The sequence below is a fragment of the Equus przewalskii genome, chromosome 11 (assembly GCF_037783145.1).
Source record: "Equus przewalskii isolate Varuska chromosome 11, EquPr2, whole genome shotgun sequence".
Taxonomy (NCBI): domain Eukaryota; kingdom Metazoa; phylum Chordata; class Mammalia; order Perissodactyla; family Equidae; genus Equus; species Equus przewalskii.
In genome coordinates this window covers 14,859,297-14,883,712 of record NC_091841.1, presented here as the reverse complement: position 1 = coordinate 14,883,712, position 24,416 = coordinate 14,859,297, and the positions used below count along the sequence as shown (strand labels likewise).

Sequence of the window (24,416 nt, the reverse complement as noted above, 5' to 3'; positions counted from 1 at the left end):
TGTACAAATAGTTTCTGCCTTAACTCTCAATTATGTTTTCTTTTCACCAGCCAATTCTAATTCTAATTCTGGTTTGTAGACAATTATGTGCTACAAGGAATGGTGGAAATGTAATTTTTTAAAAGCACCTTTGGAAGCAAAGGCACTCTTCTTCAGATAGTGATAAGTAAAAATTGTTTTTTATTGCTGTGGTGGGAGAACATATAAAGACCTCTTAAATTTAGGAAGATAAGAAAAAAGTACATTTTGATTAAAAGTACTTTTTGAAGACTCTTCTCCTACTGTTCTACACTTTTTCCATATATAGTTGCTTTTTCCTCTTTTAAAATAAAACTCCAGGGGCTGGCCCCGTGGCCGAGTGGTTAAGTTCGCGCGCTCCGCTGCAGGCGGCCCAGTGTTTCGTCGGTTCGAATCCTGGGCGTGGACATGGCACTGCTCGTCAGACCACGCTGAGGCAGCGTCCCACACGCCACAACTAGAAGAACCCACAACGAAGAATACACAACTATGTACCGGGGGGCTTTGGGGAGAAAAAGGAAAAAATAAAATCTTTAAAAAATAAAAAAATAAAATAAAACTCCATTCTAACTGTAGTGCTGGGTACAAAGAGTGTTCAAGAATATTGCTGTTGATCTGTTTCATACCCACCATCAGGGCAATGATATAACTTTTGTGGGCCTTTGGTATATGTGTCCTCCTGGATTCTTTCCTCTATAAAAATATTATAAATTATATGTTATGACTGCATTGGTATAAAGAAAACTATACTCCAAGTTGGATTTGGATTACCTTCATTTTTTATTCTTATTTTAAAAGAAATTAACACATTTCAAGGGCTCCTAAAACTATGATAGGCCCTGGACACTGTGACTACTGTGCCCTAATGAATATGTCAGCCTTGCCCACAACATGTGGGCTCCTGAAGAACATTGCTCCAGGCAGGATAATTGACTGTCCCAAGTGTAATAAACTAAGACAGGGAATAAATCTCTGTACAATATCACTAGATGTTTTTTGCCTAAATACTGTAATCACAAGATTTATTTACCTCTAGGTTTCATTATTTGCCCTCAGAGTGTCTTCATGACATTTTTCACTTCTGCATTTCTGAAGGTATAGATCAAAGCATTCAACATAGGAGTTACTATGGTGCAAACACAGTCACAGCTTTGTCAATGGGGAAGGAGGTCATGGGTCTTAGGTACAGGAATGAACAAAGTACAAAGAATAAGATGACAACAGTGACGTGAGAGCCACAAGTAGATAGAGCTTTGTGACGCCCTTCAGAGCTCAGGGAGCATAAGATGATGATATAGGAAACAACCAGCATAGAAAAAATGAGCAAACAGAGTGACCCACTATTCTCAGCAATCAGAGGCCCCAAAGTATGAGTGTCTGTGCATGGCAGCTCCAGAAGAGGTATTAAATCACACATAAAATGGTCAATGACATTGAGGCCACAGAATGGTAACTGGATCTGGATCGCTCCATGAAGAAACCCTAAAACCCCAGCCATTCCGATCAGGAAACCACACACAGGTCTGCTCATGAGGTACAAGGGCTTACAGATGGCTACATAGCAGTCATAGGCCATGACAATTAACAAGACAGTCTCAATTCCAGCAAAGAAATGTTCAGCAAAGAGCTGAGTCATGCAGCCATTGAAGGATATGGTGTTCTTTTCAGAGATCAAATCAAAGATCATTTTGGGTGCTATGGAAGAAGAGTAGAAACCATCTATCATGGACAAACAGGACAGAGGAAATCACACAGGAGAATCCAGGGCTGGGGTGATGAAGATGGTGACTGAGATGAGCAGGTTACCTGACAATGTGATCAAGTAGGTGATAAAAAAACACAGCAAATAAGAGTTTCTGCAGTTCTGGATTCTGAGACCCAGCAGGATGAATTCTGTTACATTGTTTATCTTTTCAATTGTGTTAGCTTGGGCTGTGAGCACATGCTCCATCTGGAAAGATCACAGTTTTTCTAAGTGATATTTTTAATTCAGTTTTAAAATATTCCAACATCTTCTTAGTCTTGGTCTCTGGGATTGATGTAGCTAAACATTCTAATCACTGCCATTTTGCAGATAGTTATAAAGAAGAAAGGAAGGAGGTTAAATTTTTCCTTACTCATATTAATTGAATAGTGACAATCCCTTAATAACACCAGAATACAAGCATGGTGTTATTACGAATATTGACTTATGTTTGATTTCCAAACTTTCTGACTCTAAAAGTCTCTCAGATGGCTATATTTCACTTTTTGGGACAAATTTCATAAATAACATTTATTTTGAAGTTATACTTGTCCATTTGCATGAATATTTATAAGTATATGAACAAAATATTCTTTTAAAGTCATCTGTGTATCAGATATGAAAGTACCAAGCCTTACTATATTTATACCAGCAGTGTTCTGTGAACTGTTGAATGCACATGCCCACACAGATAGAGACAAAGCTGCACAAGGAGTTTTTTCCCTTCAAAATGCCAAGGTACTATCTTTATAACAGCTCTTTGAGCAGCATTGACTCAATAGCCCCAGATGTTGTGTGTGACTTGACATAGCTTCTTCATGCTCTCAATTTCCACATCTTTGAATGTGGACACATAAGTGATGCAAATTTCCCTGAAATGTTCTCAATATTTCTTTAATGAATTTTCTCTGCAGTTGTTCTTTCATCACATATAGAAAGATACTCTGGATTAGACGTATTATTCTACTCACCTTTTAAAAATGGAATTAAATGTCATGAATTCTCCCTGAGATTCCTATTGAGAAGACCAGAATGTTAGGGTCAGCTAAGGTAATACAATATTCCCTTTTTGCATAGGTTTAATCAATTAAGATTAACTTGAAGTTTTCATTGCTAACTGGTAGAAATATTGAATATATACAAGTATATATACATATATTTTTTTTGGAAGGATCTGTACGTAGACTTGCAAGAGTGAATACATGTTGTTGTTACAAAGGATCTTAAATATTTTATTCCTTTCTCCTTATTTTTCTTTTTTCTCCAATCCCTGCCAAAAAACATAAGCACATATTCTTCCTCAAAAATTTCTAATCACAGAATTCAGCATCATGATCTCTCAGCTTCAATAAAGGAGAGGAAAGATATCTTTAGTTTTCAAGAAAGCTCAGTTTCTGAGTTGCTTCTTCTCTATCCTTGGCTCCAATAGATGATGACTATATGTTCAGTCATTTTCAATAGATTTAATTCACAAATCCTAACGTCAATGTGGTGACATGGAAGTCATGAAAGGGGGGAAGAATTTCAAATCATTACAAACAAAAATCTACAGAATCAATCTACATGGTGAAACATAAATGTTAACCTCAATGTTGTAAAAGTGACTTTAGTGGTTCTCAACAATGTCTTATTTGGTAACATTACAGATAGTGTTTTCCATTGAAATTTTCATGTCATTGTGTCCATATTCGCATTTAGAGAAAAAGAGTAACCTTCAATTCACAGACTATAACTACAAAACCTATTTGAATGAAAATAAATTGGTTAAATTATGTTAATCTGATTAAAATCAGGGTAAAAGATTTAATTATCACTCACCTGGATCTAGCTGATTGTGGATTCCTCAGTTTTCAGATTGAGCCCCTTCATTACTTTCTTCCCCTCAAGGCGTGTGCACCACAGCCCCAAATAGACTCCTAGAGCTGTCAAGTGAGACACTGAATTTTTTATCTCTCTAGACAACTTTCCCAATCTTGAACAAGTTTATTTTGGTTCCCATTATCAGTTAAGAAATGGTGATAGCTCTAGGATTTAATTTCTACTCACTTTTCTGGCTTCTTATGAAGGTCTAAATACATCTTCAAAACATATATATATTTAGATCTCTTAGAACTATATCCAATTCAAATTAAAAACAAATAGGAACAATGAAAAGTTCTTCAAATAAGGAAAAGCTAGGTAGGTAACTATAAAATGTATAAGTGAATCAAATACACTTAATTGAACATTTTTTTCTTAAATCAATTCTGCCAAATTTTCGCTTCCCAAAAAGTCCATGAGCAATGTGGAGAGAGTGCCTTTTATTCCTGATTTAAGCCCTCCTTCTAGCCCACCAGGCTTGGGAACAGTATTTCCCAAACAAATCTTCACCGTGTTGGTACATCAACTGTTGCTGTCCTTTACTTAAAGATCCTTCTCTGTAATTTTTCTTCATTTACTCCAGAGAAATGGTTAAATAGACTTTATTGAAGTGAAGAATTTAGTAATGCATTGACCTCACAAGAACTCAGAGAATTAATAATTGGCCCTGTTTGAGTCGTTGCTGAAGCCTCAGCTAAGGTCTTTCATTTACTCCCACTTGGCACCCACAAACATCATTAGAGGCCACTTTTAGAAATGCAGTTGAATTTTGGTTAAACATATTTTAGCTACAATATAGGATTAGACTTGGATAAGGTAAGTTGGAAAGATTCATTATAGGGCTTTGTTGCTCATTTTACGTTAGTGAGCCTGACATAGGATATGGAGTGGTTTTAGGCATAGGTCAGATTTCAGAGAATTGATTTCTCTGAAAACATGACTGTTCTAAATGATAAGGCTTCCCTAGAGATGATATCATTTTACATTCCCACCAGCAATGTAAAATTGTTCCAATTTCTCCACATTTTCTATGTGTGTTATTTTCTGTTGTTGTTGATGTTTTAATTATATCTATCCGAATGGGTGTGAAGCTGAAATTTATTATGGTTTTGAGTTGCATTTGCCTAATGATTAGTGATGTTGAGCACCTTTTCAAGGGCTTACTGGCCATTTATATATTTTCTTTGGAGAAAAGTCTAAGTTCTTTGCTCATTTTTGATCAGTTAATTACTTTGTTGCTGTTGTTGAGATGTAGAAGTTAATTATATATTCTGCATATTAATGCCTTATTAGATATACTGCTTGCAAATATTTTCTCCCTTTCAGTGGATTGCCTTTTCACCTTGTTATAAAGTTGTTTGATGTGCAAAAGTTCTTAGTTTTGATAAAGTACAATATTGTCTGTTTTTTCTTTTCTTGCTGTGCTTTGGTGTATACCCAAGAAATCATTGCCAAATACAACTTTTTTCTAAGAGTTTTATAGTTTTAGCTGGTATTTTAGGTTCTTTCATCCATTTTAAGTTAATTTTTTGTATATGGTATAAGGTCAGGGTTCAATTTCATTCATTTGCTTGTGGATATCCAATTTTCAGAAAACCATTTGTTTAATAGATTGTCCTATCACCATTGGAGGCTATTGGAACCCTTGTTAAAAATCAATTCAAAATATATGCAAAGGTTTATTTCTAGGCTCTCTATTTTATTCCATTAGTCTATATGTCTGTCTTTATGCCCAAACCATACTGTTCTGATTACCATAGCTTTGTGGTAAGTTTTAGGATCAGGAAGTGTGAGACCCCCAACTTTGTTCATTTTCAAGATTGTTTTGGCTACTTGGGGTCCCTTGAGATTCCATGTGAATTTTAGGATAGATTTTTCAATTTCTGCAAAATACACTTCTGAGATTTTATAGGCATTGCATTGAATCCATAGATCACTTTAGATAGTTTGACACCTTAATAATAATAAATCTTCCAGTCCATGAATCTCTTTCCATTTATGTTTTCTATAATATCTTTCAGCAACATTTTTCAGTTTTCAGTGTACAAACCTCTTACCTCCTTGGTTAAGTTTATTTTTAAGTATTTTATTCTTTTTGATGCTACCGTAAATGGAATTGTTTTCTTAATCTCATTTTTGGGTCATTCATAGATTCTATAGAAATTCAACATCGTGTTATGATAAAACAACCTAAAGAAATTGAGTATAGAAGGAATATACCTCAACATAATAAATGTCAAATATGACAAATCCACAGCTAACGTTATGCTGAACAGTGAAAGTCTGAAAATGTTCTCACTAAAATCAGGAACAAGATAAAAGCGACCATTCTCACTGCTCTGTTTCAACATGATAGTGCAATAAAAACTCCTGTGAAATTTTTATTTTTTCACATATGGATCATGTCATCTGTGAGGTGGGATAGTTTTACTCAATTAAGTTTTACTTCATATTACTAGTTGTAGCAGCACTTCCAATGGCAGCAACTTCCTATCCTTTGGATCTCAGCTTTAACATCACTATTTAAGAAAGTCCTTCTCTGATAACCTTATCCATGGTAGAACTCTTCCTCTTATTTTCTGTCTTTCTACCCTGTTTGCTGTCTCATAAGTACTGAATAAGAAATATTAACTTATTAAACCGTCCACTTATCTTTTATCTGACTCTATCTTAAGTATGTCAGGCCCATGTAGGAAGCACCTTTCATGTGACTATTTTTCTGTTTTATTAATTACTGTGTCCTCATTCATGGCACAGTTCCTGGTATAGAAATTATTCAGACAACCCTTAACTAAATTTGAGTCCAGAAGCCTGTAGGGGGAACACTCACACCCTCACAAACATTCTCAAATACACCAAATAAGAAATGACCTGGGCTTACATCTTCAACAGGAAGCAGATGTACTTTACTACTCAGGGAAGATTCTTCTGCCCACTTGGCAACAGCCCTGCCAATAAGAAATGCTGTAACTCAGCCAATGAGAAGCCATTGCCTCCCTGAACTGTTACTTTCCCTCAGGGACTTCCTTCTAGAACAGCCCTGTCTGCTCCACCTTTTTCTTTATAAAAGCAAACTCTCCTCCTTTGTTTTCCAGATTTGTCTATGATTCTCCATAGCATGCACTTCCCAAAATGAAATTCCTTTGGCTATTCCCAAATAAACTCATTTTGAGGGTAAAATAACAGGTGAATTTTATTTTTAAGTTGGCAATGGCATAAAATAAGTGCTCTTAACTTTTTTAAAAAATAATGAATCATTGGATAACTAATCAGTTATTACAACTAAATTAGTGACAATTTCTTTTTAACGTGTTACCACACTTGAAGATAAAATAAATTGAGCATTAAATAAAAGGAAGGGAAAACTTGTTATGACAAGTGAGGAAATACTTGATAAATTAATCTTCACTGGAACAAAATGGGCTGATATTTTATTCTTGACTCACAATAGTCTTATAATGGTTCTAAAGTTTTTTTTTTCCCTCCATGTTACATATTTATGATCCTAATTATGTGGTTTGGACTAGTACTGACTTTACCTATGTGTTTTTGTTTTTTAATTTTGTGTCAAATCCCAGTGAATTTAATTAAGCAAAAGTTAGTCTTGGACATAAGCCAATTCCAGGACTCAATGATGAATGTGGTTGGAAGGGATAAAATGTCCAATGATTTTTGTTCCTTTGGGGAGAAGATGCTTTAGAATTGAGAAATTTTCAAGAGCTCCTTTCTTAGGCTTAATGTGTAATATCAAAACAAAAGCAAGAATTTTTGTCAAAATCTCAGTTCAAATAGACTGGCCCTCCCAACACAGTAGAATGAGAAGGACTAAATAATTGAATGGTACTTTTCTATTTTGAGGTTAGTAAGAAAGAAGTTACTATAGAAATATTTCCCTGGGAAATGGCTTTTTAGCTATTCTCATGTAAATTTACTTGCCCTTTTGATAAATGATCCTAACATGACACATTTTTGTTTCTCTGTATCTACTATGGAAATCCTATTAAATAATCTGCTGTGCAAGTAAAAACAATCTTCTAAATAATCAGAGAAGTCCTTGGAGAAAATGGACAGGTAGCTGAATGGAACAAAATATATACTCAAGTTATAATGTGGCCTTTTGTCCTCTGTTGTTATACTGGATGAATGAAGAATTCTAGGTCCCTTTGAATGACTGAAAAAGTCTTCCTTCAGATTGTGGAAAAGCCTTCACAAGGTAAGACTAACTGTCAATAGTGGGAATCAGGGTTCCTAATCATGTGAATTTCTTCATTATGTAAGAAGTTAAATAACTTTGAAATAAGTCAAATTTAGAATCCAATTCGGGTTTATCACTTAAAAATGTGTGACATTGGGAAAATTAATTAGAGGCACTGAGCCTCAAGTTCTTCAAATACAAAATCGGGATTACAGTTCTTGTTACTGTAAATATTAAATGTGATACTTTAAATTGTGGTTGTGTGTTATTAATCCACTGTTGAACGTCAGAGTGATATAACCAGAATAAGATTTAAAAACGAACCGTTTACACTACTTAAGGAGAAGAAATTGGTGGAGGGCTGAATGAAGGTGGAGAACCTTGGCAATAGGCTATTCCATTGGTCCAGGAAGAAAACAGGGGGTGGGAACTGATCAAATTTGTGATATATTTACAAAGTACAGTCAATAGGACATGTTAAAGTTATTAAGTAAATATAAGAGCAATAGAGGAGTGAAGGACACTGTGAGATTTGTTGTCTGAACAATCACATGGAAGGTGGTACCATTTAATGAGATGAAGAACACGTTTATTGTGTAAAATTGAAAATTTAGTTTTATAATACTAAATTGGCATCCAATTAGAGATGTCTAAAATTGGAGGTGCTGCATATACATGTTTGAAAATAGGGGAGAGATGGGGACTAGAGACACAAAATTTAAGTGCTTAAGAATTTATTTGTCACACAAAAGGGAATTATCCATCTAAAGACCTTAAGAGCCTGCCCAGTAGCATAGTGGTTAAGTTTGCATGCTCTGCTTGGGCAGCCTGGGGTTCACAGGTTCAGATCCTAGGCACAGACCTACACACTGCTCATCAAGTCATGCTGTGGTGGCACCCCACACACAAAATAGAGGACGATTGGCACAGACTTTAGCTCAGGGAGACTCTTTCTCAAGCAAAAAGAGGAAGATTGGCAATGGATGTTAGCTCAGGGCCAATCTGCCTCACCAATAAAATAAATAAATAAATAAATACATATAAAGACTCTAAGGAAGTGGCCTCAATGAGAACTGAGACAATGCAGGATGGTGATCTTCCATTCACAATTTAATCTATGGAAATTAAATTAAATTGCAATTAAATTGCAACCCTTCAATGGGTTGCAAGTATTACATTTTTGTGATTTTATGAATAGTGTACATTTTCATGGAATTCCCTTCCCATCTTCTCTTGTTCCTTCACTTTTCCTTGAAAACTAAGCTAAAACATTCCCTCCTCTAGGAAGCCTTCTCTGATTCGAGTTTGATTGATATATTCTTATGCTGTGACCCTTAGCATTGTGTGAATATTTTTATAATGGCTCTTATTAGCCTAGGATTAACCTAGACTTGATTTATCCTTCTTTGTATATCAAATCACTGAGGGTAGACAACTATGTCTTATTCAACTTTGTAATCACAGTGTCTATTACACAAGCAGATACTCTGTACACATTCTAATAATTGAATGAATAAACAAAATATTAAACTTATAATACATTTAAAAGTTTTCCCTCTTGCTTTGTAGGTAAACTGCTTCTTATATCTGAAGTCAGCACCTACAAAGATTAGATGGAACCAAGGAATAATGTGACTTACGTTGTCCTCTTGGGCCTCACACAGAATCCAAAGGAGCAGAAAATCCTTTTTGTTATGTTCTTGCTCTTCTACATTTTGACTATGGTAGGCAATATGCTCATTGTTGTGACTGTAACTTTCACTAAGTCCCTGAAATCCCCAATGTACCTTTTTCTTGCTAGCCTGTCAGTTATGGATGTCATTTATTCCTCTTCCATTACTCCCAGATTGATTTCAGACTTGTTCTGTGGGAATAGTACCATATCTTTCCAATTTTGTATGGCTCAGCTCTTTACAGAGCATTTCTCTGGTGGATCAGGGGTGTTTCTTCTGTTGGTGATGGCCTATGACCGCTATGTGGCCATCTGCAAGCCCTTGCATTATTTGGTTATCATGAGACAATGGGTGTGTATTGTGCTGCTATTAGTGTGTTGGATTGGAGGCTTTCTGCACTCAGTAATTCAACTTTCTATTATTTATGGGCTCCCATTCTGTGGCCCCAATGTTATTGATTATTTTATCTGTGACATGTACCCCTTATTGAAACTCGTCTGTACTGACACCTATGTCATTCACTACTTAGTAATGGTCAATGGAGGCCTGATCTGCACTATTGTGTTTCTGCTCTTACTCATCTCTTATGGTGTCATCTTGCACTCTCTAAAGAAACTTAGTCATGAAGGGAGGTGGAAAGCCTTCCAGACCTGTATTTCCCACATCACTGTGGTTGTCTTCTTCTTTCTTCCCTGTATTTTCATGTATGTGAGACCTGCTAAGACCTTCTCCATTGACAAACCACTGAGTCTGTTTTATACAGTCATAACCCCCATGCTGAACCCATTAATCTATACTCTGAGAAATTCAGAGGTGACAAATGCTATGAAGAAGCTCTGGAGAAGAAATGTCGTATCTTGTGGTAAATAAGTACATCATCTACCATGAAGACAGTCATTTGACATTATGGTCCACTTCCTTGAAATGCACTTTTGTTCTTAAATCTGATACTTGCTTTCTTTCTTCAAAGAATTGATGATAATTATGATTAGGGAATGAACTGTGTGATTGTACCATTAATCACTATTTCTCTCCCTGCTAGATTGTAAGGTCTACAATGTCTTGTTTACCACTTCAGCTAGAAAGCTGTAATGCCTATATAGAAGGAGCTGATAATATGTAATGAATTAGGGAGGAAATTTTTATATAGTTACAGTAATTTTTAATCAAAATATGTATTTCTCTTTTTTCTTTTTTCTGAGACTTAGTATCATTTTTATTTATATTCTTGTCATTTGTCTTATTATCATTGTATTTAAGATATTTAATGTTGTATAGACAGTGTTCTCTATGAAATTTCAGTTATGAATAACGCTTTTAGTGCAATACTTCTACCTTTTTAAGGAAAATAGAAGTGATAGATAATAATAGGTAGTAAAAATGAAAACCATACAAAATGGGATAAAGTGTGGAATAAATTTCTTATTTGTCTCTCATTATAATCTCCAGTCCTCTTCCACAGAGGCAGTCACTTAATTTGTTTCTTAAGATCTGTTCAAATAACCTTTTAAAATGCAAATGTATTCAAATATATGTGTGATTCTTCCTGTGTATGTAAATATTTGCTTTTACTATGCAACATCTTGAAGATATTTCCAAACAAGTTCATATAGATCTAACTTTCATTTTTTCTCCTATTGTATTATGCTGCCTTATAAATACATACTAAAATTAAATGGATGTATCCGTCTTCATGTTGTTCCTCATCTTTTTCTATGCCAAATTATTTTGCAATAAATGTATGTTTTTAAATATATGTAAGTATGAGTTCCTAGAACTGAAATTGTCATATATGTATTTGCATCAATGGTCAGATAGTGTATCTACATAAAATGTTGGTATTCATAGTTCGTGCCCAACTGCAATCCTTAAGGTTGTACTAATTGCTGCACTCCCACCCACCATCTTTGAGAACACTTTTGTCCACATTCTCAAGTACCTGATAAATGTTTATGGTGTATGATATCTGAACAAAGTTATTTTATTTCATTTACAAAAAATTCTTTTGATCCTTGAGTTTGAGTATCTTTTCACATGTTTAGCATAGTTTGTGTTTCTTTTTCTGTAAAATGTGTATTAATATCTTTTATCTATTTTATTCAGTTGATCATTTGCATACTGATTTTTGTGAGTTATTTTATACTAAAAAATATTCTTTTTACTATTGTATATGTAATTATTATTTTTCTGGCTTGTATTATGTTTTGACTTGTTATAGTACATATATTGCTTTTGGCATGTAATATTTTTTTCTTTAATTTTTTTTGTTTTTGTGTCACTCTTAAAAAGACTATCCCCACTTCACTCCTAACAATATTTTCTTCAACTATTACTTAGCATTTATTTTTTTAAGCATTTTTCTGGTCTTTACCTTATTTTAAAACTTTTGAGGGGCCAGACCCATGACTGAGTGGTCAAGTTTGCACACTGTACTTTGGTGGCCCATGGTTTGGCTGCTTCGGGTCCTGGGCGTGGGCCTAACACCACTCATCAAGCCGTGCTGGGGCTGCATTCCACATAGCAGAACTAGAAAGACCTACAACTATGTACTGGTAGGTTTGGGAAGAAGAAAAACAAGATTGGCCACAGATGTTAACTCAGGGCCAATCTTTAAAAAAACCAAAAAGTAAAAAGCAAAACAAATGTTTTGATCCATCTGGAATTTATTTCGATATAGGAATTAAATAGGGATTGCATTTAGTTGTTTTCTAAAATTTTGGTTGTATTTCATAGTTGCATTATTCTCTTTTTACCATTGAATTGAAATTTGGTCTACTTTATTATCTACTACCATTTTATCTTGTGGAATATTGCATGTTCACTTGAGAAGAATATATATATTCTGTTTGTCGTTTTATTTCCAAATATTTGGGAGATTTCATAGATTTTTTTATTGATTTTTGATTTATTTTCTTTTTTGCCAAGGAGTATGGTATGACCAAATTTCTTAAGAATTCATCATTTTTTAGTCCCAATACAGTTTATTTTGGTGAACGGAGTATATTACATATGAGCTTGGAGAAAATGGATATTCTGCTGTTTTTGTCATTAATGTCAAATTGGTTAATAGTGTAAGTCAGTGCCATCCAACTCCTTACTGATTATCTGTCTACATTTATATTGAGTAATGGGGGAAATAAATTGCATTCATTAATTAAAGTGTAGATTTGTTTATTTTGCTTTTATTTCTTTATTTTCCTGTGCATGAATTTTGAATTTCTCTTATTAGGTGAATACACATTTAAGGTTTTTATGTGTTTTTGGTGAATTGACTCCTTTTTCATTATGCTACAGTCTTCTTTATTCCTGGTAATATTTATTTATCTGAAGTCTGCTTTATCAATATATTTACACTGGCTCACTTTTTATCAGTGTTTGCATCATATATTGATGTCCATTCCTTCACTTTGGAATATCAGTTTATTTATATTTCAACCAGTTTTCTTTTAGTAAACAGCAAGCATATTGTGTGGTCTTGCTTTCTATCCAAACTGAAAATCTTTACCATTTGCTTATTGCGTTTAGGCCACTTATATTTAATAGAATCTTTGATTTCATTTTCTCAAAGTGATCTCTTTACAGTTGGTTGTTTTTATTATCAAACAGACAAGATCCAGCCATTGCATTTGTTTGGTATTCTCTCAGGTCACTTTTATTTTGCAATATTCATCTCTCATTTTAATCTATTTAGTGACAACTTATTATGTTTTAATCCCCAAATGGTCCATTTAATGGCCATTTTAAAACTGTTGATTTGTTAGAGATACCTGGTCAGTTGTCTTACAGGATATTCAAAACTTTCAAATTGTTTGAGTTCAAATTCTGGTATTATTTACGTTGTTCCTTACATTTTGGTACTTCCTATGAGCTAGTAGCAACTAGAAGTAAAGGCTTCAATGGATTCAAGTTCAACTTTTTTTAGCAAGAATTCTTTTTTTTTTTTTTTGAGAAAGATGAGCCCCGATCTAACATCTTCCACTAATCCCCCTCCTTTTGCTGAGGAAGACTGGCCCTGAGCTAACATCTGTGCCCAACTTCCTCTACTTTATATATGGGACGTCTACCACAGCATGGCTAACCAAGCAGTGCCATGTCCACACCCAGGATCCGAACTGGTGAACCCCAGGCCACCAAAGCCAAATGTGTGCACTTAACCCCTGTGCCACCAGGCCAGCCCCTGATACTTGATTCTCATCTGTGATTAGTGTTGCCCTGATTGAGGCACAAAAAGCAACTGCTCTGGGGAGCTCCATCTTGTGCAATAGTAGGGAAGCTGTCCTTAGTATAAACTCCCTTTCCTGTTCATTCAACTGATTCCAAATGGTCTAGGAAGGAAATAACTACTGACCACCATGGTCTCTGCCAAGGGACTGAGGACACGGGAGGCCACACACTTCTGTAAGTAGGATATACCAGAGAGCTCAGGGTCAGCTCTATCCTTAGCAGGGAGGCCCCAGAGGCTGCACTAAGCTTGTGGGTGTGCTGCTTTCATGACAAAGGTCATAATGGACACCTAAGGGTAGAGGCCTGTAAAAGCCTTTATTTTCAGGAGAGCCCAGTCCCTTGCAATTACCACTCTGATGGTGTGTAGCATGGACCTGAGGAGGGCAGTTTCTTGTACCAGAATTCCTTGTCAATTTATGACCATCTTGGGAGATCCCAAGACTCTAGGATCATGAGGAAGTTGCTAAGGTACCTATAATGAAGGAGCCTCTTGGACGCACCAATGCGTGAGCCAGTGTGCTTGCAATTTGGATAGATTCTAGAAGCTCTTTTTAGGAGGCTTTGCTAAAATTGGGCCAATGTGTGAGTAAGAGGGTAAATTGGCTTAAGTAAAACTTGTAAATTAAGATATAACATCATAGTAATGGCTTTCTTACTTGACAGTATTTATTTATTTTTTTAACTTACACACAGTAAATTTTAAATTTGCATACAAAGTAAAATATACTATTTTTGGTGTAAGTTTTATGAGATTTGACAAATCCATAGAATTGTGTTACCACAAACATGATCAAAATACAGAACAGTTCCATCACTCTCTAAAATTCTCACTTCTTGTCCCTTTGTGGTTAACAACTCCCACCAACTTTATGACCGGGTAATCTATCCTATTGTTTTCGCCTTTCCAGAATGTCACACAAATGGAAGCACATAGTAAAGGCTTTTAAGTCTAATTTTTGAGTTGGCATAAAACATTTGGCATTACGATGTCATTGCATGTATCAATATAGTCTGTTCATTTATATTGCTTAGTAGTATTACAATTGCTATGATATTATAAATGGCCATTCCCCCAATCCATCTAAAAAGTACATTTTATTGTCATTTAACAACTAATCTCCTTTAGCAACTCCATTTAAGAAACTATCATCCAAGATCAGCCTGCATATTTCATAATAAACTCCAATATTGGCAGGAGGTCTTTGTTGCTCACCAAAGGTCACTTGTTTATCCTGGACATTCTCATGCACTTGGCCAATACAGATAGACAGTGGTGAAAGATAGAACAAAATATGTGTAGTTTGTTATGTCACAAATATTATTAAGATATTTGAATAATATTGTGAAAATTGCCATATTTCAAATACAACAAACTGAAATCTGTGAAGACATGAGCACAACTAATTCTTTCTTATGAGACCATTTGTGAGTATTTAGCAGACTTTATCTTAATGATGAAATTACAGTTATAGGAACTTATTATCATGATTGTATGAATGTTCAAAGGAAAGATAGATTGAATCATAACCACAATCTGTACTGATACAGATACTATTAATCACAAGCTCTTGAAATAGTTTTCCCTACTTTAGGATATTATCTTAAAATAATGGTGAAAGGGTCATATTCTTTGTAAGCCAAGTTATAAAGAAAAGCTGTAAATTCTGCAGTTTTAATAATGCTGTTTAATGTCAAAATCATATAGGAGGAGCAACAAAGTTGATGACAAAGTGAAATATCTTTTAAAACGTAAGAAATTTGTGCAGAAACTGCTTTCAAATCATCAAATGTCTAGCTGTAGGTTATCATAATCCACACCTAAAGAAACATGCAACTCTTTTCTTTGAAATATCAATAGGTCATTCTAAGACCTTTCTTGCTACTCCTCTGTTGCTACTTGGAGTATGCTAAATTCTTGAAAAGTACTAGTGAAATGTGTCTGTACCACAGCTGTATATATCCACCAAAGTTCCTATCAGATGAAATCATGTTAAACACAAGCTTTGCAAAGAAAAGCGCTCTTTGAACACCTAAAGTGTTCAATCATACCATGCTTACTAAAAGTACCAAGATCCACATTCCTGAGAAATGTTTCCTACCACAAAAGGACTTCTGCACCAGCAGAAAAGACACTAGGAGGTACTATCCACCACCAAACATAGTGAAACATTACTATTGTAGATATTTTCTTGTATAGAATCACACTCAAGCCTCTACAAAAAAACAATTAGTTACTACATACGGCAAAATTTCTAGAGGGATTGTGTGAATAGGCTAGTGTTTTTAAAATAATGATGTCACAGTGCCAATTTTCTTGCATCTTCCTCCTTTCCCATTCTTATATTGACTTCTGCAACCTTCCAGGAATGAAAGGAAATGGAAGCAAAAGACATAGCACTTGCTCACATCTAAAGTCATCTCATTAGCAAGAATTGAAACATCTCCTCATACTTATCTGGAAAGGAGGTTGGGAAACTGAATATTTCAAACCCCCAAACTCTACATTTAAATTGCTTACAGGATAGAAGGTTTAGATTGGTATATCTAACTACCAGGTCTACAATGTCTCCTACATCATTTTGCATGAGTCAATGTATAGTCTTCTATTCCTGTTGTAATAAATTGCCACAAATTGAGTCGCTTAAAACAATACACATTTATTATCTCACAGCTCCGTAGGTCATACGTCCAAAATAGAGCTCACTGAGCAAAAATTAATTCGTAGGCATGGCTGCCTTTCTTTCAGTATACTCTAGTGGGGTTTCCATTATTCTTGCTCAGTTAGATTATTGGCAAAATTCACTTCCTTTAGGTTATAGGACTGAAGACCCTGTTTCCTGGCTGACTGTCAGCCGAATATCATTTTCAGCTTCTAGAGATCACCACATTGCTTGGCTTATGACCCCATACCATCAGTCTTTAATACCAGCAATGACCACTTGAATCCACCTTTTCTCTACTTTTTCTGTCGTAACATATCTTTGGACTACCTTTCTTTCTTTCACTTCCCCTTTTTAGAGCTCATATGATTAGACTGGGCCTACCCAAATAATCTCCCCATCTCAAGACCTTTAACTTTAATCATATCTCTGCAAAGTCCATTTTGTCATATTATGTGGCATATTCACAGATTATTGATTCCAGGGATCAGGCCTTGTTCATCTCTGGGGAACCATCATTCTGTCACAATCTTACAATGAAGTAGGATGATTAGCTAATGTGCTCTTCATTTGATTGGATCAATAACTGCCATAAATGATTCACTGATGCATCTGGATTATATTTCAGGATAAAGCTGGTTCAGTCACATAGGAGTCAAACTCTATTGTGTTCATGTTAGTCGATGAGTTTTATATATTAAGTTCAAAGTTCAAATCTTAGGAGAAGAGCACCAAGGACAGATTCCTTCTGACTTGTCCAGGCACTCAAGTCATTAACACTTGTCCAGCCTGCCAATTTACCAATTTAGATGTGTGTTTAGACTGGCATATCTAATGTATTTAGATTGGTATCATTCCTTTAACTACTCACTTGCCATCCTCATGGCATAGCGCTAGATGCTGCTCTTTATTGCTAACCACATCCTAATAATTTGTTGTTTACTAAGAAAGTTTATTCTCATATCTAGCTCTAAAAAAATTTCCCTTTGGTCATCTGGTAAAGACTGTGAAGATTGCAATTCATGAGACAAGATGACAGAGCTAGTAATCCCCCTCTGTCAATCAAGAAAACTCCAATCCAACATTTGAGATTCATCTCTCTCTGCTGATAGTTGGTCAACCTCAGGATACTGATTGTCACATGGTTTCTCTTGCCAGGTTTCAAATGACACTTGGTCCTTAGATTTCTACAAAGAGAAATTGTATATCTAAAGCAGAGAGAATTTTGGCTGTAAATGCAAAAACATTCCTTGCTGGATTTATTTGCAAAACGATTCATGTATGTGTTGTTACTGTTCATTGTCTTGATTGGTATCATTATGAGCATACAGTCATTCAAAAATCATTGAACAAAGATTTTGCAAAAGTCAATGACAGAAGACCAAGGTAAAACTGTTTGCATCAGATACAAAATTATATATCAAATATTCTCAGACAGGACTTGGAGATAGCCAGTGAAATAGTCAAATAGTTCATTCACAGCACGTGCCTTTCATGTGGGAAATCAATACAAAGTTTCATATAGTTGTTTGTTTGGGGTTTTTTTTCATGGGCTTAGGAATCTGAAGAAGTTCACCTTCTCCTGTCTGGTCCATTGGTCCTTAGTGATGTAAGGATGCAGATTCCTTCGCACATCCACAAGTTCCTGCATGTAACTTGAGCAGACATGTAATTTAAAGATCTAATAAGCCTATAGTGAAGCATTGTAAAAGAAATCCACCAACCTCATCAGGTAAGAACCATTTATGACAATCAAGGCACATTGTCAAATCCTCAGCTACTTTACTTTAGCAAAAAAACAATTGTCTAGTGTGAACAGAAAAATGGTTCCAACTGGATTTAGCATTTAAGAGGTGTGGTGGTAGAATGGATCTTGTCACTAAATGCAGATTCACCTAATGTCAAAATAAGCACTGAGTTATATATAATGGTGTACATTGTAGCATTATGTCATATATGATGAAATGTAGTATTTACATAATTTTATATATATTTATTTAACAATGTAAATAATATATATAATTGTATCTAAAGCAGTGGCCATTTCCAATTTTTAATCTAACTAGTGCTTTTTATCCTCACTTAAGAACCAGTCTTCTTTGGCAATTCCATTTAATGTAACACTCTTCCAAGCAACCAGAGAGTAAGGAGTCTAAACAGCAATGTGAAAAGATTTACCAGAACTTTAATTCTTATTACTAAAGTTTACTACATCCTTGGAAGATAGTGATATATTGAGACAATCAGTATACAGAATGTGTTAGGAATGTAGTTCAGAGAAAACAGGCCACATACTATTTTGTGGGTTAAAGTCACTATGTTAAAATCTTTTTATATATCCTCCACAGATAAATATTTGTCATATGTCATAAAAGTAATTGATAAAACAGGCTTTTGTAAATTATAATCAACTACAACATTCTTATGGATAATCATGCTTAGGTTTTGCAAATATTTTCTTTGCAGGGATATTATGGAAAAAGTATTACCATTGTTAAAGAAACAAGATAAGCATTCTTTGTAGAGAGGCAATCTTCTACATATAGCAACAGTAGTATGAAATAAATCCAGACAGGAATGTGCATGTTTCCTTTCTCATTAAATAAATATTTTTGATGATGCGCTTATTGAAGCCACTATTTTAACATAACGGAGAATCTAAATCTTCAGCAAGTGGCTCACACGTTGTACATTGGATCCCCATATGTTTTGTGGCCAGAGGTCAGTAAATTCTATTATCCAGAAAACTGGTGTGTTTAAAAATTAAGCAACATACTTGAGAATATTTTCTTGGTCTTTACTTCAAGAAATAAATGGAGCCCTAGGTCACACTCATGGGCTAGTCAAAGAACCATATGAAAAATCAGATGAATGTTTCTATAATCTATGTCATAAATTTCTTTCCAATCAGCCCTAGTTATATTAGCTGGTAATGGATAGCACATAAATAATTAAATGAGTCTAGGGAATAATTTCTAGATGCTGGTCATTGTGAGTTAACAGATTGCGAAGATAGGGAGTAGAGAAATAAAAGGAGAAAATGCAAAGGTCTCGAGGAATTTGATAAAAGTATGAAGAAGGTCATAATCCTATACTTTTTGCTAATTGAACCTGAGTTCATCATGATATAAATGATAATTAATATTTTCTTTGGATATTAACAAAGATTTAGCTCTTTTCTATAGTCCCTGTTTAGATGAGCAAAGACTTGACTAGCACATTTTTGAAAAGCTAAACATAACACCTTAGTGAAAAGAAAATAATTCCAGTGTGTAAAAAAGTGGGTTTTCTTCCTTAGGTAATTGATATTGTGGAATGTCCTTTTCCTCAAAAATAGCACTGTAATGATTATCTTCATCAATTTGAATATAAAATACAACAGAGAGAGTAATTCCATTAAGAATTCTACCTAAATACAGCCAACACTTCAATTTTGGTGCTTTAAGCTTTTCTAAATGCTTTTCCATGCTAGGTGGATACTTGAGCCCTATAATAATCCTTGGAGTTCACAGGAAATAGTCTGATCTCAGTATTTTACTAATTGTAAATTGTTAAAGACAAGACCATAGGCCACAAATGGAGTTGCTTATGCTAATCCTCACATCACCAAACTGGAATTTAACTTGGTTCCAGCTTCAGCTCTCCCAGAAATGAAATCTTAATCCAATCAATCAGCTATTGCTTGCTTTGCATTAGTTAGGTAATCTACTTAATAATGCTCTGCCATCCCCTATAAGGAAAGTACTTTACAATAATCAATCCAATGTTTTTCCTACTATAAGTACATTGACCCTGCTCCCTTCTGCCTATAAAATCTTTTGCCTTGCATAGTTCTTTGGAGTTCCTTTCTATCTGCTGGATTGGATGCTGCCTGACTCATGGATTGCTGAACAAGATCTTTAAAATTTATTCAGTTGAGGGGCTGGCCCCGTGGCCGAGTGGTTAAGTTCTCGCGCTCCGCTGCAGGTGGGCCCAGTGTTTCGTTCGTTCGAATCCTGGGCGTGGACATGGCACTGCTCATCAGACCACGCTGAGGCAGCGTCCCACATGCCACAGCTAGAAGAACCCACAACGAAGAATACACAACTATGTACCGGGGGGCTTTGGGGAGAAAAAGGAAAAAATAAAATCTTAAAAAAAAAAAATTTATTCAGTTGAATTCTTGTTCTTTAACAGAATGTAATGAAAAGTAGCTAAGTGACTTGCTCAAGATTTGGGTAAAGAGAAGATTAAAAATCAATTATCTGAACTCCTGGGACAGCACTGTCCCCATTACATTGTGATTCCCGCTTTACTAAATTTCAGAAATAAAAATTACCATCCCTACTATCTCCAGCATAATCATCAATTTTATTATCACTATTATAATTATCATCATGGACCATGTATGAAAGTCTTATAATATATAAAAAATTAAATGAGAAGGGATATGAACATATATACTTCCATCAATAAAATACATAAATAAATAAATATAGTACATTATGTTACATTACATGGCAGAGGATATAAATGAGTTGAAGTAAACTATAAATATCTATAGAACAAGATATAGCATTGTCTTACATGCATATATACAACTATAAGTAAAACTACAGAATGGCATGTTTATCAAAAGAACTGCTAACAGAAGTTCTCAGAGATGGATGCAGTAAATAATCTCTTAATGTAAGTTACTGATTTAAGAATCTGTAATTGGGAGAACAGCCATCAATCGCTCTGTTGACGGATGCTCACTTTCCTTGATAATACCAGTTCAAAAGTTTAATAACTGTAAATGCTTTAGAAAGGGTTAAAGACATGGGAGATTATGCACAACAAGGTAAATGCAACTTTTTGGACTTTGAATGATCCTGAAAACAACTTCTAACACCTCCCTTCACTTTTAAACTCATTGATATTTTCCTTTAAAAATATATATTGGAATCGGAGTAGCTGTTTGAAGTGCAGTTATGAAAGAGATGAAATAATCCAAAGTAAATTATTTGGGGACCATAACTGCTAAGTAAGCCATAGAAATATGTGCAAAGTAAACTGGTTGAGATAGGTGGGAGTGTTCTGTTATGTCATGTGCTTTGGCAGGAAGTTATTAGGAAGAAAACTAAGTGCATGCAAACTTTTCTTTTGGTATTATTTTTAGAGTAATTCCACACAGGTGCATAGTAGGTGAAATAAATACACTCCCTTTATTGATGTTCTAAAATCTCTAGATTTTGCCAAGAGTCTGAGGTAGGGCAAAGTAGTATTCATTTATCCATTCACTCATTTAATCACACACTCAATAAACATTCATTATTCAACTGATATTAGCCAGTCTCTGTGCTATAGAACCAAAGATTGCTAATAAAAACAAGTGTGAAGATTTAGGAAATTATTTAGGTAGGTAATCTTGTATACTCTCCAGTATATTTAGGCCAAAAATCATAACAGATTGAATTCTATTTTTAGTTTTTATAAGGAATATGTGATGCACATTACTATTTTATTCATGAGGCAAGAATATTCCTTAGGCATGGAGCATTGAAAATATGTTAATTTGCCTAGTATACACCCAAGCACCATAAATTTTAGGTTAGTATATAAAAGTATCTATAAGTACATCATAAACTTGAAGTGGTTATTTTTTTAAAGGGGGAATGTAGAGGATTTGAAATGTTTCCCTGATAACTGTGTGGCAAGCAGTTAAATCACTTACAATTAAACTCATCACACTACTTTTTAAGTAATAATTTTCTCAGTGCTGCAATAACATCCTTGTTCCTTAGGCTGTATATCATAGGATTAAACATTGGCGTCACTATGGTGTAGAAAAGAGAGAGTAGTTTGTCAGTTCCTGCAGAATGATTGGATTTTGGTCCTAAGTAGGTAATGGTAGCAGATCCAAAGAATAAAATCACAACCAGCAGGTGGGAAGAGCACGTGGAGAAGGCTTTGGCTTGTCCTCTGGCTGTTGGCAACCTCAGAATGGTGGAAATGATTTTGCTGTAAGAGGCAAGTATCAACATGAATGGTACTGCAACAAACAACATGGCTACTGCATAGACTGACATCTCATGTATGGAAGTGTCTCCACAGGCCAGCTTCAGAATGGGGGGTATGTCACAGAAGAAGTGGTTAATTTGGTTAGAATTACAGAAATGCAGGGAGAAAATTTGACATGTTTGCCCTATCTGGACTGGGATGCCACTGATCCAGGAGCCAATAGCCAGTTGGATACACATCTTTTGGTTCATGACTAGAGGATAGCGCAGAGGGTTACAAATGGCCACATAGCGGTCGTAAGCCATCACAGCCAGGAGGAAACATTCAGTGGCTCCCAGCATAAGGAGGAAGCACATTTGGGCAGCACAGTTTAGGATAGAGATGCTTCTATCCTGAGTCCAGAGGTTTACTAGAATCCTAGGGAGAGTGACAGACACATAACACATTTCCAATGAGGAAAAATTTGAAAGGAAAAAATACATAGGTTTCTGTAGTGCAGAGTCAAGCCTGGTTATTATTATTATGAGGCAATTTCCAAATAAGATAATAATGTAAATGATTGAGAACACTCCAAATAGTAACCCTTGGAGATTTGGAAGGTCAGAAAATCCCAGGAGTACAAATTGAATCACTGTGGAAACGTTGTCTTCTGCTTTTATCTCTTCATATTCCATCTGTGAGAATGATTTAATTAGAAGTAAAGTTACTTAACGTTCCTTGGCTTTTGTTTTCTTATGAATAAATGGGACAGTACGCCTTCAAAGTTTTCCAATTCCCTATGAAAACAAAACCTATAACTGCCAGGTTCTCTAAAAGTGTGGTAAAGTATATTTTTCATTTTTATTAGATGTATTGGCAAGAAAAAATCCTGTTACTCTTTTCTTTTCTGCTACAGATTATCATATTTCTTTGTGTATGAAGATATATAACTATAATTTTACTATTCATCTGAACAGTCAAAAATGCAAAATCTGAATTTATGTTCAGTTGTAGTAGTGATTCCATTCTTTTAGCTGACATTTTGTTCCTCCTCACCTGTCCATTCTATTTTCTATTATTTTTAATTCAAAGTTAATTTCATTGCACCAGTAAATATTTTGTAAGCTATATAAACTAATTTTAGAGATGACTACAATTAATTTTAAAAGTGGTGGTTTTCCTGTGGCATTTCCAGAGTCTTGTTTAGCTTTGATATGCTGCATATTTATTTTATTATTAAAAAAATTGATAAGCGGACCAGTAAATATTACATACAAGATGTTATTTAATCTTTAAAACTGTGTATTTCAATGTAAAGTCTATGAAATTGGAAGTCATGATTTTTATTCAGATTTTGCAGTAGAGATAAAAGAAACCCTAAGATTGTTTTCCTGTCTAGGAGCACTCAAGAAGCCAAGTTCATCTAGCATTTACGTTCAAGAAAGCAATTCTTACTAGAATGTACACCCCTCACACATTTATCATATAAAAGACACATCAACCACAACTCATCTCTGAGACCTTCCTAAATTATTCATATCAATAACCACTATTATCCTGACCTCACTTAATCCATTCATTCTTTCCCTTGAGTACTTTCATGTGTGTTTCATACATGCGAGTGTGTTGGGGTGAGATTGCTCATCTTTATTATGTACTTTTCTCATTGCAGTAACTAGATTATAAGCCTCTTTTGATATTCTACACATCTTTCTATGCAGTGCATACTATATTTGTTCCACAAAATGTGACTTGCTAACTTCTTGAATAAATTTCAAGTGGATCAAATGGGTTGTTTCTTTGGAATACTCCCCAAGGTGGAAGCATGGGCTCCTACCCAAGATGCAGACCTTCCCTCTCCATCCCTTCTGACATAGATCAAGCATGCCTTCTGTGTGTGCGTGCGTGTGTGTGTAAGAATTAGACTCTTTTCATTCGCTCTTGCAGAAGTGTAAATTACTTCAGTGTTTCCAGTATTTTCTAGATAACTTCCATATTATGCGATAAGTAATTTGATAGCCAATAGAGACTAACTCACTGCAAAGAAGAGACACATTTATAACCATCTTCTCAGGATGTTA

The 24,416-nt window shown here is 34.9% G+C and overlaps 2 protein-coding genes and 1 pseudogene across 2 annotated transcripts; 1 reads left to right on the top strand and 2 right to left on the bottom strand.

Moving 5' to 3' along the window:
* Positions 1-1,040: 1,040 nt before the first annotated feature.
* LOC103543386 (olfactory receptor 4C45-like) lies at positions 1,041-1,969 on the bottom strand (annotated as a pseudogene).
* Positions 1,970-9,430: 7,461 nt separating this feature from the next.
* On the top strand, positions 9,431-10,360 carry LOC139074576 (olfactory receptor 4A47-like). Its single transcript, XM_070566021.1, has one exon. It carries the CDS (start codon positions 9,431-9,433, stop codon positions 10,358-10,360), a length of 930 nt encoding a protein of 309 aa, XP_070422122.1.
* Positions 10,361-22,085: 11,725 nt separating this feature from the next.
* LOC103544202 (olfactory receptor 10AG1-like) lies at positions 22,086-23,030 on the bottom strand. The gene has a single exon (XM_008511052.2). It carries the CDS (start codon positions 23,028-23,030, stop codon positions 22,086-22,088), a length of 945 nt encoding a protein of 314 aa, XP_008509274.1.
* Between the last annotated feature and the right edge of the window lie 1,386 nt (positions 23,031-24,416).